The 13,459-nt window shown below is 41.8% G+C and overlaps 2 protein-coding genes across 3 annotated transcripts in view; one reads left to right on the top strand and one right to left on the bottom strand.

Annotated features, from left to right (window-relative positions):
- The window catches only part of SGCB (sarcoglycan beta), a 14,658-nt gene extending 5,946 nt beyond the window's left edge, over window positions 1–8,712 (bottom strand). Inside the window, exons 1-5 of the mRNA XM_044417914.1 lie at window positions 8,575–8,712; window positions 6,459–6,668; window positions 4,478–4,663; window positions 3,803–3,994; window positions 2,730–2,861 (exon numbers count right to left, since the gene is read on the bottom strand). Coding sequence (XP_044273849.1) covers window positions 2,730–2,861; window positions 3,803–3,994; window positions 4,478–4,663; window positions 6,459–6,668; window positions 8,575–8,613 — 759 coding nt within the window. The 5' untranslated portion in view covers window positions 8,614–8,712. The remainder of the gene's footprint in view (window positions 1–2,729; window positions 2,862–3,802; window positions 3,995–4,477; window positions 4,664–6,458; window positions 6,669–8,574) is intronic.
- A 1,251-nt stretch (window positions 8,713–9,963) lies between these two features.
- SPATA18 (spermatogenesis associated 18) overlaps window positions 9,964–13,459 on the top strand; it is a 29,458-nt gene continuing 25,962 nt past the window's right edge. For both annotated transcript variants that reach the window (XM_044418397.1, XM_044418396.1), the window contains exon 1: window positions 9,964–10,074. In XM_044418397.1, the coding sequence (XP_044274332.1) occupies window positions 9,988–10,074 (87 nt within the window). In that variant the 5' untranslated portion in view covers window positions 9,964–9,987. The remainder of the gene's footprint in view (window positions 10,075–13,459) is intronic.

A 13,459-nucleotide genomic window follows, 5' to 3' on the forward strand; every position in this document is an offset into this window, starting at 1 on the left:
TGATGATAAGGACATCATTTTTTGGTGTTAAGTCTAGAAGGTGTTGTGGGCCTTCTTAGAACTGGTCAACTTCAGCTTCTTCAGCACCAGTGGTTGGGGCATAGACTTGGACTACTGTGATTTTGAATGGTTTTCCTTGGATTCGAACTGAGATCATTCTGTCATTTTGGAGACTGTATCCCAGTACTGCTTTTCCTACTCTTTTATTGACTATGAAGGCTACTCAGATATTATACCATTGCATAATGATCTCTGCTTGTTAAAACTAATGATGGGGAATTTGATCTTTGTCAGCTCTGATACAAACTGGAAAAATCTACAGAATTCAGATGCCAACTAGTTTCCCACTTCTTGAATATTCCAACATAGCTCCAATAAAAAGTATGAAAATATGTTAAAATATGCATTATTTGAAAGACATAGGTGCATGTGAATTTTTATGGCATTTTTTTTCTAAGTTTAAAGGCTGGAGCAACTTATTACTTGAATACACAAAGAAGTGACAAGGACTAGAAAGCTTTGTTCATTAGTACTAATGCTTCAATTAATTGGACTTGCAATCGGATCTATCTGTGTCTCTCTTAACCCTCCTATGATGCTGGCATGTCACCTTCCTCACCTGTTTCTCTTGGTGGTCCACTTCTTGAGCTTTTAGGATAGGTAAGGATAGGTAAGGAAGAGGAGTTGTCCCATTCTTTTTCTCCCTGCACTCTGTTACTTGCACTGCAGTTCTGTACTAAAGTGAGGCTTGACTTCAATACAAGTCACCAATACTGATTATTACTGTGAACATACTGTAACAGTGTTACATTTTCATTTAGCCAAACTGCAAAAATACTCTGTGTAAAGAGGTCATTTGTGGGAGATGAATGGACCTTCATTTGTCCCAAGGCTCTCCAAAGCTGCCCTGATTAAATTTCATTATATCTGTTTTGTTTCTGTACCACTGAAGAGCCAAACCTCTCTGGGTGGTCCCTAAACATTACATGCTGATGACACTCAGAATGGTTCTTTCTGTTATTCATTTTTCAAGCTGTACTAAAAGTTCCTGTACTAAAGGACTTTGGGCCACTGAGATTTAATGAGGTTTTGGATACAGTTAGAACCTTTATAGGATTTGTGTTTCTGTCAGTTTTAAAGAACAAATCATTCTGAGCTGCCTAACACTGTGGAAAGTTGGGATATAAAGATTTTAAAATAAATGAATAGCTGCAAGAATCATTAATCCAATTAGTCTATTCATATGATTTTTCTTCAGCAAGAATATGTCCTTAATTAATCAGGACAATTACCCATGCCCACCCCACTCCCATCGCTCTTTTTGGAGGACTTGCACCATGACTGATGCTGTACCATTCTTCACTCTGCAAGGCTCTTTATCCAAAAAATAGTTGCCAGACATGAGTGGAACACTCTCCCCCATTTAAAGAGAGCATCTGTTTTTTGAATGGGGGTTGGTATAGTTGCACCTCACTTAAGGGCAGTGAAAATATAGACTGGTGATAGATTGAAAAGCCATGCAAGGTGAAGCTTATTACACACCCTCTCCTCATTGCTTTTTTACCACTAGCAGATGGACCTGGCTTTGGATGAGATGGTGTGGCCCTTAATTTCCAGACAGAGTGCATTCCTGTAGTCTCCCAAGGGAAGTGTCCGTCTGCTCCATCGCCCTAAAGAGTGGGCTTCCCCAAAGCAGCTGGGGAAGCAACATCTCTGGGGCTCAAAGCACTCTTGGCTTCAAAGTAATGACTGCAAAACATTGCAATGTTTGGGGGTTCTGAAGTTGGTGGCTGCAGTTAGTACTGCAGATTTCAAACATGGCCACATTTAGAGTAAAAGTAATATAACTAAAAACAAAACAACCCTTAGATGCATACTGTAGGGTCCTCTTTGCATGTATGCATGCCAAGTTTCAGGTGTCTGAGTTTTACAGTCTTGGTGTTATAGCATCAACAAATTCCTCTTTTATTATTTCAAATTATTCATTTGGAAAATGTTTGGATCATACCTTCGTACAATGAATACTTGAGGAGATGCTCAGGAGTGTATTAATTAATATGTACTGCATCTGATCAACCATTTTTAGGCAACTCTCTATAACTCTTTGATGATCAAAGCATGCAGTTATGTTAATAAAGTGGGAAGAGTTTCATTTAATTAATGTGACCCCTGAGCACCTGACTATTTATTTTGATTTTATCTTGTTTTATTTGTGATATAATTTTATCATTTTACTCAATATTGCTATTTTATTGTAATAGCTACCCAGTGTGATGCTAATGAGCAGCTCTCAGATCCAATTAATAATACTACTAATAAAGCTGGCCACTGTTGAAAACATGATATCAACCTTTAAAAAGAACATTTCTTCTTTTATATTTCCAGGAAAACAAGTTCTTCTGTTTTAGCTTTGAAACATGAATGTTCCAATAATTTTTTTTGTTTGAATATAAGTACACGTATATGTATGTACATTTAATAGTCATGTTTAACTGCAAAATAGAAATACAGAGTTTAAACTGGAAGGTGTTCATGTGTAAGCAGAGATGCCAAAGCTAATCTGAGATTCACAAAGGCAAAATGTAAATATGCAAAATAAAATCATGGATTAGTATATTAACTAAATTCATACATTAGTACATTAATAACCTAATTTCTGATTAATTGACTGACATTTGTTTAGTCATGTTGCAGACCTACAAATAACTGAAAATCCAGGCATTACTCACTGCTTTTAATTCCATGTTGCCTCCCATAAGAAACTCAATGGTTTTGCCCATGATGAAAACACCTTCATTTCCCCGGACAATAGCGCGCCCATCAACCTTTATATTTAGATCGCTGGTAGCGTTGCTGGTAATCTGAAAAGAAAGATCATGGTTGAAAAATGTATTTACTAAAATGGGATTCGTTACTAAAAAAGCAAAAACCTAAAGGGATAAAGCTATGGTCTGAGACCTTGTCTTAGGGAAATAGTTCACATTTCCAACTTCAGTGTCAGACAATGTCTGAATTTATTAACTATAGAAGTAACATTGGGAAAGCAACCTTGGAGAGGCATAGAAGGAGGGCTGTTTGGAGGAAGGAGAGGAGACTGAAGAGCCCAGGATACAAACTTCTCTAGCCTCCTCCCATCACCCTCCAAAACAGTGTTACTAGAAAATGCAGAGCAGGAAATGGCAGTGATAAACATCACCTCTTCTGCTTCTTCCAAAGCTCTATAAACTTTTTTTGCCTCCCCATTCACCGAATCTTCTATATATTTGCTAGCTAGGTCTTTCATCTTGTTGGATGATAGTGCATCAGAGGAGAAAGCTGGGAGGTTGGAAGAGGCCAAGATAACTCACCTCCCAGCCTACTGGAATGCCCATTTTCTCTTACTTGGCCAATATTATAGCCTTGGAGAAACAGTGCAGTCCTCTCCCTGTGAAGGCTCCAAGGGGACAGCACTGTCTCTGACCTCAGAAGGGGCTTCCTGAACCAACCAGGTACAGGGATGCTCACCCAGGGGCCAGAGGATTGCTCTGTAAGTAAATAAAAGTGTCATTCCCAGGGATCTATGTAGTGGCTAACTGCCATGCTGGCATGGTTACAGTATGCAAATACATTTTAGGCTGCTATTCTGTGTGCAGAGTGTGAACAAATGCAGGGATTTGTTAGTCATAGGATTCTTCAAATTTAGGATCCTAGCTACAAACAGAATTTACAATGAGCCTAGCCAAAAGCAGAATGATGAGTGTAAAGCTATGCCATATGTTATAGAATTTGGAGGTGGAAATTAAAGTTCATAGATAGTTCATACCCTCTCAGTAGATGCTTTTAGTACATTCAAAATTTTTACTCCACTTGGCAAGTGAAATTCGTGAGTATTATAGTCAGTGCTGAACAAAGTGTTCTGAGTCCGCGGGTCAACAAATTCCATACCAATATCACTGGTAATTGAAGTTTTATTCTTTTCAACGCTGAGTCTTGTTTCCCCTTGCTGAAACACAATCTTCAGAAACAAAATAGATATGATGTGTTTAATGTAATAAAGGCAATTTACTACTATTGAGGTGTCTGGTTGGTAGAGCTGTTTCACATCAGCAAGCAGCTGATTTTCTACTTTTATATATTTAGCAATTGTATACCCTAATTTTCTTGTTAAGTAAACACAAGATAACTTACAATAAACCAGCTGCATAATAAAAAGTTTTCTAACAGCCAGGAAAATAGTAGTATCCAGTAACACAAAAACAAAACACAATCCACAAAACAGCTTCAAACAATTGCAGAGACCAACACACACCAGGTTTTCACTAATATTTGCATGTATACCCTGTTGGAATTAGGTGATCCTCCTTCAGCAGGGCATCCTATGATGCATGTGCCAGCACTGAGAAGGCCTTGGCAAGCTCCCAGAAAACTTCACCCAATAAGGTTATATGCAGCAGAATCCAAGATGATGAATAAAACACATGAGGGAGTGCATACTTACTGGTTGGTTTTCTCCAACAATCACCAAATCCTCATTACGCCGACCTCCCACTGTGCTCTTATACAGTGGATGAATAATGCCCATATCCGAGTCTTGTTTAAATCGCAATAAGCCACTATCATGAAATTCCATGCTGTCGCATCCATTGGGCCCAATACGGATCACAGCCCAGATGATAAACGTGATCTAAAAAAGTAAATCAAATACAGTTTCATCATTCTGAAATGTTAATGCCATTCGCAAATTGAATTCATACTTGAACTAAAACACTTTAAGAAAAGCACTCTTATATTTGGCTCACACAATCAACCTGAATGCCCCCTGCTAGTTAGGACAGTCTCCTAGAGTAACCTTCCCAAATCTGGTGTTCTCCAGATGTACTGGACTGCAATTAGGGATTCTAGAAGCTGCATTTCAGCACATCTGGAGAGCACAAGGTTAGGGAAGGCTGCCGTAAAGTTTCAGAAAACTTCCTGTTTTTCAGACCAGCTTGGAGCTGCAAAACAAGCAAACAAACAAAACAATGCAGGTTATCAAGCACCTGTTCAGCTGGCTGAGTCATGAAATATGCAGCCCTCACATAAAGACTGAATGACTCTTAAGAAGCATTCCCATGGGTATGAAACAAAATTTGCAAATTTAAGGCTCCTCACTGAAACAATTGGAATTTATTTTGAATTACACATGTATAAAATTAGGCTATAAATCAGCAATGCACAATATTTGGCCCTCCAGATGTTTTGGTTTAAAAGTCACATGAACAACAGTCAATAGTGAGAGACACCCACTGTAAATACTTAGAAACAACACTTTAATTATTTCAAACCATCCTGTTTCTCTATAACTAAATGCCTGTTGTGACAAAAATGATTAACAATCAATTTAAGGCAAGAGAGGACAAGCCTTTTCAAGGGCTGAATTTTCTTGGAGGAAAAAGATGGTGAATGGTTGACCCTTCAGATGTTGCTGGATTGCAATTCCAATCATACATTACCATTGGCTGTGCTGACTAGGGCTGACAATACCTGTAGGACCACACACTCCTACTCCCTGCCTTCAAGGCGATTTGAAGAGTCTGTATGCCAACAGTGGGTAGAGGAAGAAGTACCTTCCCTGGCTCAAGCTCATGACTACCACATACTGTTTCCTGTTCCTTTCACTGTCACAGACACATCTATTCTTTCAGAAACCTAGATGTCTTCTGAAGTGTGGATCCAGCGTCAACCACACTTTCAAAAGCTTCCTTGCTTGAGTGGGGACACAAAGTCTGCCAGAGGTGCTGGGGACCACATGGGATGCAAGTGAGGACCACAGATTGTCCACTGTCTAGTTTAAGAGGTGAAAATAGAAGGATAAAATTATTTGGGCAAAATCTAATGGGTTGACAACTCTTGCCAGTTTTCTTATACCCCATGAATTCCCATCCATCAAATTTTAGCACTTTCAAGGCAACCAGAGAGGGGAAAACAGGGTAGGTGAAGCGCTCACAAGGAAGTTCAGATCACAAGGGAGTTCAGCTGAGAAATGAGCGTTTCTCCTCATTTCAGGGCTCACTCTGCGAATAACTAAATCTTTGTTGCACAAGAGTTGAGTCCCACTAGTGCAACAAATTGGCAGGACATACTACGTGTACAACAGAAGGTACAAGAGAATCAGAATAAATGCCCTGTTGGATTCTGCCCCACAAATATGAATATTTTACAGAGCGTAAATATTCTTACCTTTAGCAAGACCATCTTAACTTTGAACAGATGACTAAGCTACTAAGATGCACTGTAAAATGTATTTCCTACTGTGGGTTATTTATGTGATCTATCACAGCTTTTCAGCATATTTATTTTAAGGAATGTTTATGTTTCCTTAATAATCTGGTTTACTGTCATCAGAGGCATGCTTATTAGAAAAATATTTTCAATTTCTGCCTACTATATAGTAACAATTTCAGCACAATCAAATGCCTTCTGTATCTTGTCATACTTACAATCAAATTGATGACAGCCAAAATAAAAAGGAGAACAATCACACAAATAGCCAAATTGCCTTTCCTGCCTCGCAAACCAGTTTTGTGCAGACGATCTTCATCAATTGGAATATACCCAGCCTTGAAGTTGCTGTTGTGCTCTTTGTTAATATTCCTCCGCTCTACAGCCTTCTCACGCATTGATTTCTTCACAGGACCGTTAGAGCTTTGCTAAAAAATTCACCGAAAGTATAAGTTAATATATTACAACAAAATATGATTTTTCATTTCTAGCACATGATTATTGTCACAGTAAATACTATTGGAAACCCAAGTAGAAGAGAAAAAGCATGTATTTGTAAAGTTATTAAAATATGTCTACCTGAAATAAGAGAATCTGTTGCAAAAGCACTTGCTTTCTGGGGAAAAGGGGCTACAGTGGAGGAAGATTCCACAAGTATAATTTCCCTCTTATTTCCATGTATGAAAAAGCAGGTGTCTACCTTTGTTTTGTTGTATACGCACACTATAGGACAGGATCTACACCCCAGATGTGCAGGACTATGTAGGGCATTGGCCTGGCATTCATGTAATTCCACTTTAGCAACTGTTTTTAACATAATATATTAGAGAAGGAATCCTATGCAAGTTCAGACAGGGAAAAAAATTCCTACAACTTTCATGCTGGCTGGGGAATGCTGAGAGTTGTAGGAATTTGTTTATATATCCTTGCACCCTAACTATGTATATTCACACAGAGCATACCACATGATTAGAACAGCAAGCATCTCTCTTACCAACTAATAATGTCTGTAGTGTACATAAGGGACATTCAGGGGAAAGCATTCAAGCAAATATAAGGTGAAAAGAGGTGAGAGCCTAATTCAGTGGTGGTGAGATTGTAGCCCTCCGGCTGTTGGGCTATATCAATCATTGACCATGCTAAGTGGGACTGATGGTTTCTGGAGAGTTAAAAATTCCCTCCCTGGCCTAATTATACAGTGCCTGTCAATACTTTGGGAGGAAAAGCCACATTAAAGGGATGAGCCGAACCAACAAACACTAAACTGCTCCTTAAACTTTAAAATGCTTGGCTGACTCAACTATGAATGCAGTTGCATTTTCTTTGCTTTTTCAAGTTTAGTCCTCTGAGGACCATGAAAACACAAGGATAACCAGTTGCATTGAGCATCACGTTTTACAGGAGTCTGCAAAAGGATCACATGCAAGTCAGTGCTTATGCTTCCCTTCTTCCCACACTACCCTTAAACCCCCATATATCAGAAATATAACTCGTGAGTCTAGGGCTTCAGCTTTCACTAGTTCCAGCCAGCGGGGCTGCTGATCGAGGGTGATAGGTGTTGTAGTGTAACGACGTACAGCGTGCTCGGGTCCCCCGCCCCGCCGCAACCTCTGCCGTCTCCATATCGGTATGATACGACCTCACGCCCGACTTTTCGCATTTCTGCCTGATTCTCTTGCCAAGGGCTTGGGCGAAGGCCACGGGCTGATGGGGGCCGGCAGGAAGGCGCCCTCCGCCGAGTACTTTTCTGAAGACCCTCCGCGCGCAGGCGCTACAGCGCCATAGTGCCCGCAGTATATTTCTGTATTTCTGGGTGTGGCATTGCTATTTTGGATTTTCAGGCACGAGGACTGCAATCCTGCGCCTTGCGGGGAGGTCCCAGTACACTCCCCGGGTGCGGCACACGGGACACAAGCCAAGAAGCCAGCTGATTAGGCGGCTTATAAGCGACAGGGGCTGGTCACTAAATTGCAGCAGGCAAGAAATCCACAGAAATAGGGTGCGCGCGGGCGGCCACGCGCGAGAAACGCCTCGAAAACAAAGGCGCCGCCAGCGGGGGAAAGGGCGGATTAACAGCGGGAAGGACTCGTCCCCAGCCCGGAGAAAGGCGCCTTTCGCCAGCGCGCGTGAATAGCTCTCTGCTGGGCGCCTCCAGTGTCTCGGCCCTTCTGCCCAGCCTCCTTGTTGCAGAAGTCGAGGCGCCGCAGACGCGCCGACAGAGCCTGCACCTCCCCGCACGGAAATGGGAACCCAACAGACTGCCCCACGCCGCCCTCGCCTTCCTCCCCCCCCCCCGTGTTGCGCGTAAAACTGCGGGCCCGAACAGCTTCCGACCTGTTCCGAGGCAGTCGCTGCCGCCGCGGTCACCGCCATCTTCGGGTTCTTCCCCTCCCTACCCAGAAGGGCGAGCGAGTCTGTGCAGCGAGTCTCTCAGGGAGAAAAAAGAGCTGGTACGGGATCCTCCTCCTTCGCTCCCCACCCGTCATGCCCATTCCTTAGGTACTAGCATGATGGAGAGGAGGGGAGGGAAGCCAAGTCCCCATTCTCGGTGGTCACCGTCAGAGCTGCCTGTTTGGTCGCGATCGAAGCAGTGTAGACATAAAGAAGAGAGAAAAAGGAGGGGAGTCCATTTAGAAAGCATATTTTAAAACGGTTCTTGTTTGCAAATACTAAACGAATAACGCGCGAGAAAGTATAGCTGAAAGGGGTGTGTTATGCAGTTTCGCCGTTTTCAGGATAGTATTTCGCTCACATTTTTTACACGGTTTCCCCTATTATCCTGAATGCTTTCTCAGCGCTCTTTGTTCGATGTTGATTAGCATTTGCAGAAGCTCATGGCTAATAGGGAGATAAATGCCCCCCTAAGGTGGGGGAGGGTTAGGGGAACTAGGAGCCACGCCAAATATGAAGGGTGAATAAACTGTTGTCACAGATATTTGGCCAATATCATCAGACCTACCTACTTTTGAGGAGGCCAAGATTTAGAAGACGGTTCAGGGGTATGCAACCTGGTACCCATGCTTGCGCTAATCGCGCCCTTTTAAGTGTGCAATACGCAAATCCCCAGCAATTCTCCCAAAAAGCTGCATCCCCGGTGCGTAATAAAGGCCGTTTTGTTGGCTCGCGGCGTCTCAAGCTTGAAAACCGTAACAAGAAATAGCCAAGAGTCACTGCGGGTAGAGGAGGAGGCGGCGGCATCCGAGGGGCGACCATGTGAGGAATCGAGCGATTCCTAAGCAAGCTCCCACGCTGAAAGTCTTTCCAAGTGTCATTTTGTTAACCGAGAGGGACGCCGCCTCCCACTCTCGATTCCCCCATTGCAGCCCAGTGCTCCTCTCCCGGGTCCCTAAGTTTAGCGAGCAGGAGGAGGAATGCAAGGGCAGGGCAAGGCCAAGGGAGGTGCTATTCTCGACGTTGCTACAACCAAAGAGCCCTCTTCACGCAGCCGTGGCGTCCTTGGCATCCAAGCAAAGCAAACGTCAGTTTGTTTAACAATCGCCGAGTATAAAGCAATCCAATCATAGAGGAGGGTTTGTGAGTGCGCGGGGAGGCTAAGCCTAGTTCAAGGCTGCCAGTATTTGAGGTTACTTCCCCGTACATCTTTCCCCGAGGTTTGGTACCCTGGGGTGGCAGAAACAAAACGCGGGGAAGAAAAAGATCGATGCTGATTCTTTCGTTGGAAGAGAAGCAACCTCGCCTCAAAGCTGAGATTCTCCATTCACCCCGTCTCGTCGTAGTTTGGGAACTATGGCTGATAGCCTGAGAAGATTAATCAGCAACGAGACCTGCAGGATTTTACAGGACAAGTTGGAGACTTGGTATAAAGACTACCACGTGAGTGTGCTAAAGCGTGATTTATAAATCAGGATTACCCGTGGAAGGCCGTCTCGTGAAGCGTGGGAAGGCGGCGCACGCGTTGCGGTTTTCCCTTTGTGAATAGTCCTCTGGATCTAACCTTGATGCGGCTAAACAAGAATTAATCCACTTTCCCTTCGTTTTAAAATCGGGTGGAAATACCAGGCCGCCTGACTGTTACGTTGCGTTTCCAAAGCGACTGTAAGCGCAAGAGATTTCAGAAAATAATTTTTTGCTGAATGGGAAGAAGGGGAAGGAGCGCCACTCTCAAATTCAGAACGGTAGATTTAACTAGTTACGCGGAGAGCGGAAGTTTATGGCGGGAGAGGCAAAAGAACAGGGATACTAGTGATCTTCTGAGATTTCCCGGGAAAACAGTAGCTAAGGACGCTGGTTTCCAGCGCTAGGCAGACACTGTTGTAGTTGCCACGGTTACAGAACGTCGCGATACTCTTGTGGCAGCTTATTAAGGGTGCAAACCTATGCCTGTTCAGACAGAAAAAAGTTCCACAACTCCCAGAATTCCTCAGCTAGAAAAGCAGTGTTTTACGAGGGTACCAAAGTCTCTCTCTCAGTCGCTGTCTTCTGATTAGATTATTGCTGTTATGTGACCTCAAGTCTCTGATTTATGGAGATCCTGTAAAGCCCAAATCCTGATCTTGTGAACTCAGTCCATCTCATATTTGGTCTTCCCTTCTCATGATGTGTCCAAAGTGTGACAGTCTCAGTTTTGTCATTTTTGCTTCCTGGGAAAGTTCATTTTTATTTTATTTATTACATTTTTATACTGTCCAATAGGGCAAGGCTTGATTTGCTGTAGACCCCCCTTTGCAAATTCAGGGTATTTGCAAAGCTGTCCTCCAATAGCATGTTTCAAATGCATCAATCTTCTACCTGTCGGATTAGATTAGGGAATAAAGTAACCAAAACATGTTTTCTTTTAATATTCAGCTCCATTTACACTGTGTAGAATGCTGTTCTTTAACTCATTGGCGTTGTATCCAATTTTAGTCCTATTGAAGGAGACTCATTAAAATTAGTGCAATTTAAGTTTAAACTAACATTGTATATAACCCATTCTTTTAAAGCACAATCTCATGCAAATTTAGAGAAAGGAGAGAGAGACTGTGAGTAGGCCTTTTCTCTCTCTAAATTTACATAGGGTTACACCCTGATTCTTCTGCCTAAGTTTGGATAGGATTGCACCCTGAATTCCTTCCATTGTTTTCTGGCCCAAAGCAGTGTATTGTAGTAATGTCAACAACCCTGAGAGGTAGATTCAGTGGAAAATAGCAACTGAGCAAGATTACCCAGTGAGCTTCATGACTGAGATGAACTGTTTCCCCCTGAATGGAACTAGATGGTAGTTGTTGAACACAGCCCCCCTGAGTTACACTTATAACTTGACCTGTCTCCTGATTTCAGAAAGCGGGGCATTTCCCCCTCACCAGTGACAATCTGATTGTAACAGCCCCTTCTGACTGACATCAGACTACTATGGGGCACTAGTACTCTTCTAATGCCTTTGCAAGTTTTCACCATGAAACGGAATCATTTGTTTAAGAAAAGCATTTAAAATTATTTAAGCCCTTTCAAAGCAACATACAGACTAAAATCATACAATATATGCACATGGTCAATGAATGTAGAAGAAAATATCAGATACAATAATAAACACTTGAGAACATTTCCAGTTTATTGTGTTCACATTGTATCCACAGGACAGGGAGAGCTTTTGGATGCATGAACTTACATGTCATCCTTCTGTCATTTACAGGGTTCTTTAAATATGATCCTATATGAACTAGATCTGATAGAATTCAGAGGTTGGTTCACACATGCATCAGCACCATTTCTTAACGTTTGATGATGGACAGCTGAATGTGTGGATCAATTCAATTAGAAAGCATTGTTGGGAAACAATACAATGGAATTCTATCAGTGGTGCTATTCCTATGATGGCTCATTCACACATGCAAGTCATCAACTGATGTCATGTTTCTGAAGTGAAGAGCATGCATGTGTGAATGAAGTCTAGCATTCAGCCCACTGGTTGTGTTTCAGTAGACTGTAGGGATGACATTTGGCCTGAGTAGTTTCTTGCATGAGAATCCAAAAAGCAAGCTCTGGAAGAAAAAGCTATCTATAAATGTAAAACATTCCACCTGATTTGATCTAAGCACAAATATATGCTTGACAATAGCACTTCTTGCATTGTATTACATATATTCCTCAGAACAATGAGAGAAAGTAAACATAAGTTTATATTAATTGGAAAATAAATGTTAGCCTGAAATAAGAGTGTCTGCTAAAGATCAGTGTCGCTTAGTGACAGTGTGTATCCTTCTACACCATAATATGGTGGTACAGTTCACATTGCAGCTACTGAAGGCTTGTACTATATTGCTTAAAAATAGAGGTCTTATACTGCCTCTTTTATCACTAACCGGCAGCAGTTCATCCAGGACTCCGCAGGATTCTTTCTAAGCCTTACTTGGAGATGCTGGGACCTTCTGCATGCAAAGTGTATGTTCCACCACTGAGCCGCATCCTGCTCCTTTTGAGTTCTTCTTAGGTACACAATTCTGTACTTAGAGCTGATATTTCCAGACTGATGTACAACCCTTCCTTGGATCACTATGGACAGAACTGAAATTAGACTTCCTTTCAAAGTTTCTGTTGGATGCCTCTGACAGCTGATTTCAAAGGGAAAAAAGCAAGCAAACAAAACCCTGCTATATTTTAAATTTCAAGCTTTTATTGCGAGTAACAAACTCTTAAGAGAGCATTTCAACCTTATGAGGTAGGACACGGAAACACAAGTGGGGAAACCACCAGGACCCCAGTAATGGATTTTGGGCTTGAGATATACAGTGGTGCCTCTTACTTTGAACGACTCTAACTTTGAATGATCCAGAGTTCAAACATTAAAGTTGAGATAAAATTGCTCCAAGGTTTGGACAATGCTTCTATGTTCGAACTGCACACAAAGTGAAAAAAATGCAGTTGCAGTATAAATGTCATCTGTTGTGTGCCCAAGTTGTCTCTCGCTGTGAAACATCTCTTGCGCAATGCTCATGTGTTTTCAGTGCTTTTTTCACTTTATTTTTTGGTTATATGCATATAACCACTCCTCAGTAAGGTACAGTAAATGCACTAATGTAACATTATTAATATAAATTCTAACAGTGGTGCCTCATACTTCGAACTTAATTCGTTTCATGGTATTTGCTGTTTAATTTATCAAAATGGTATTGTTTAGGGTCTGGGAACAAATTCACTTTTCATTATTTCTAATGGAGAAAATTGATTCGGACTTGGAATGATTCAGAGTTCAAACAGCCTTCTGAAACGAATTAAGTTT

The sequence above is a fragment of the Varanus komodoensis genome, unplaced genomic scaffold (assembly GCF_004798865.1).
Source record: "Varanus komodoensis strain SLA01 unplaced genomic scaffold, ASM479886v1 scaffold9, whole genome shotgun sequence".
Lineage (NCBI taxonomy): Eukaryota > Metazoa > Chordata > Lepidosauria > Squamata > Varanidae > Varanus > Varanus komodoensis.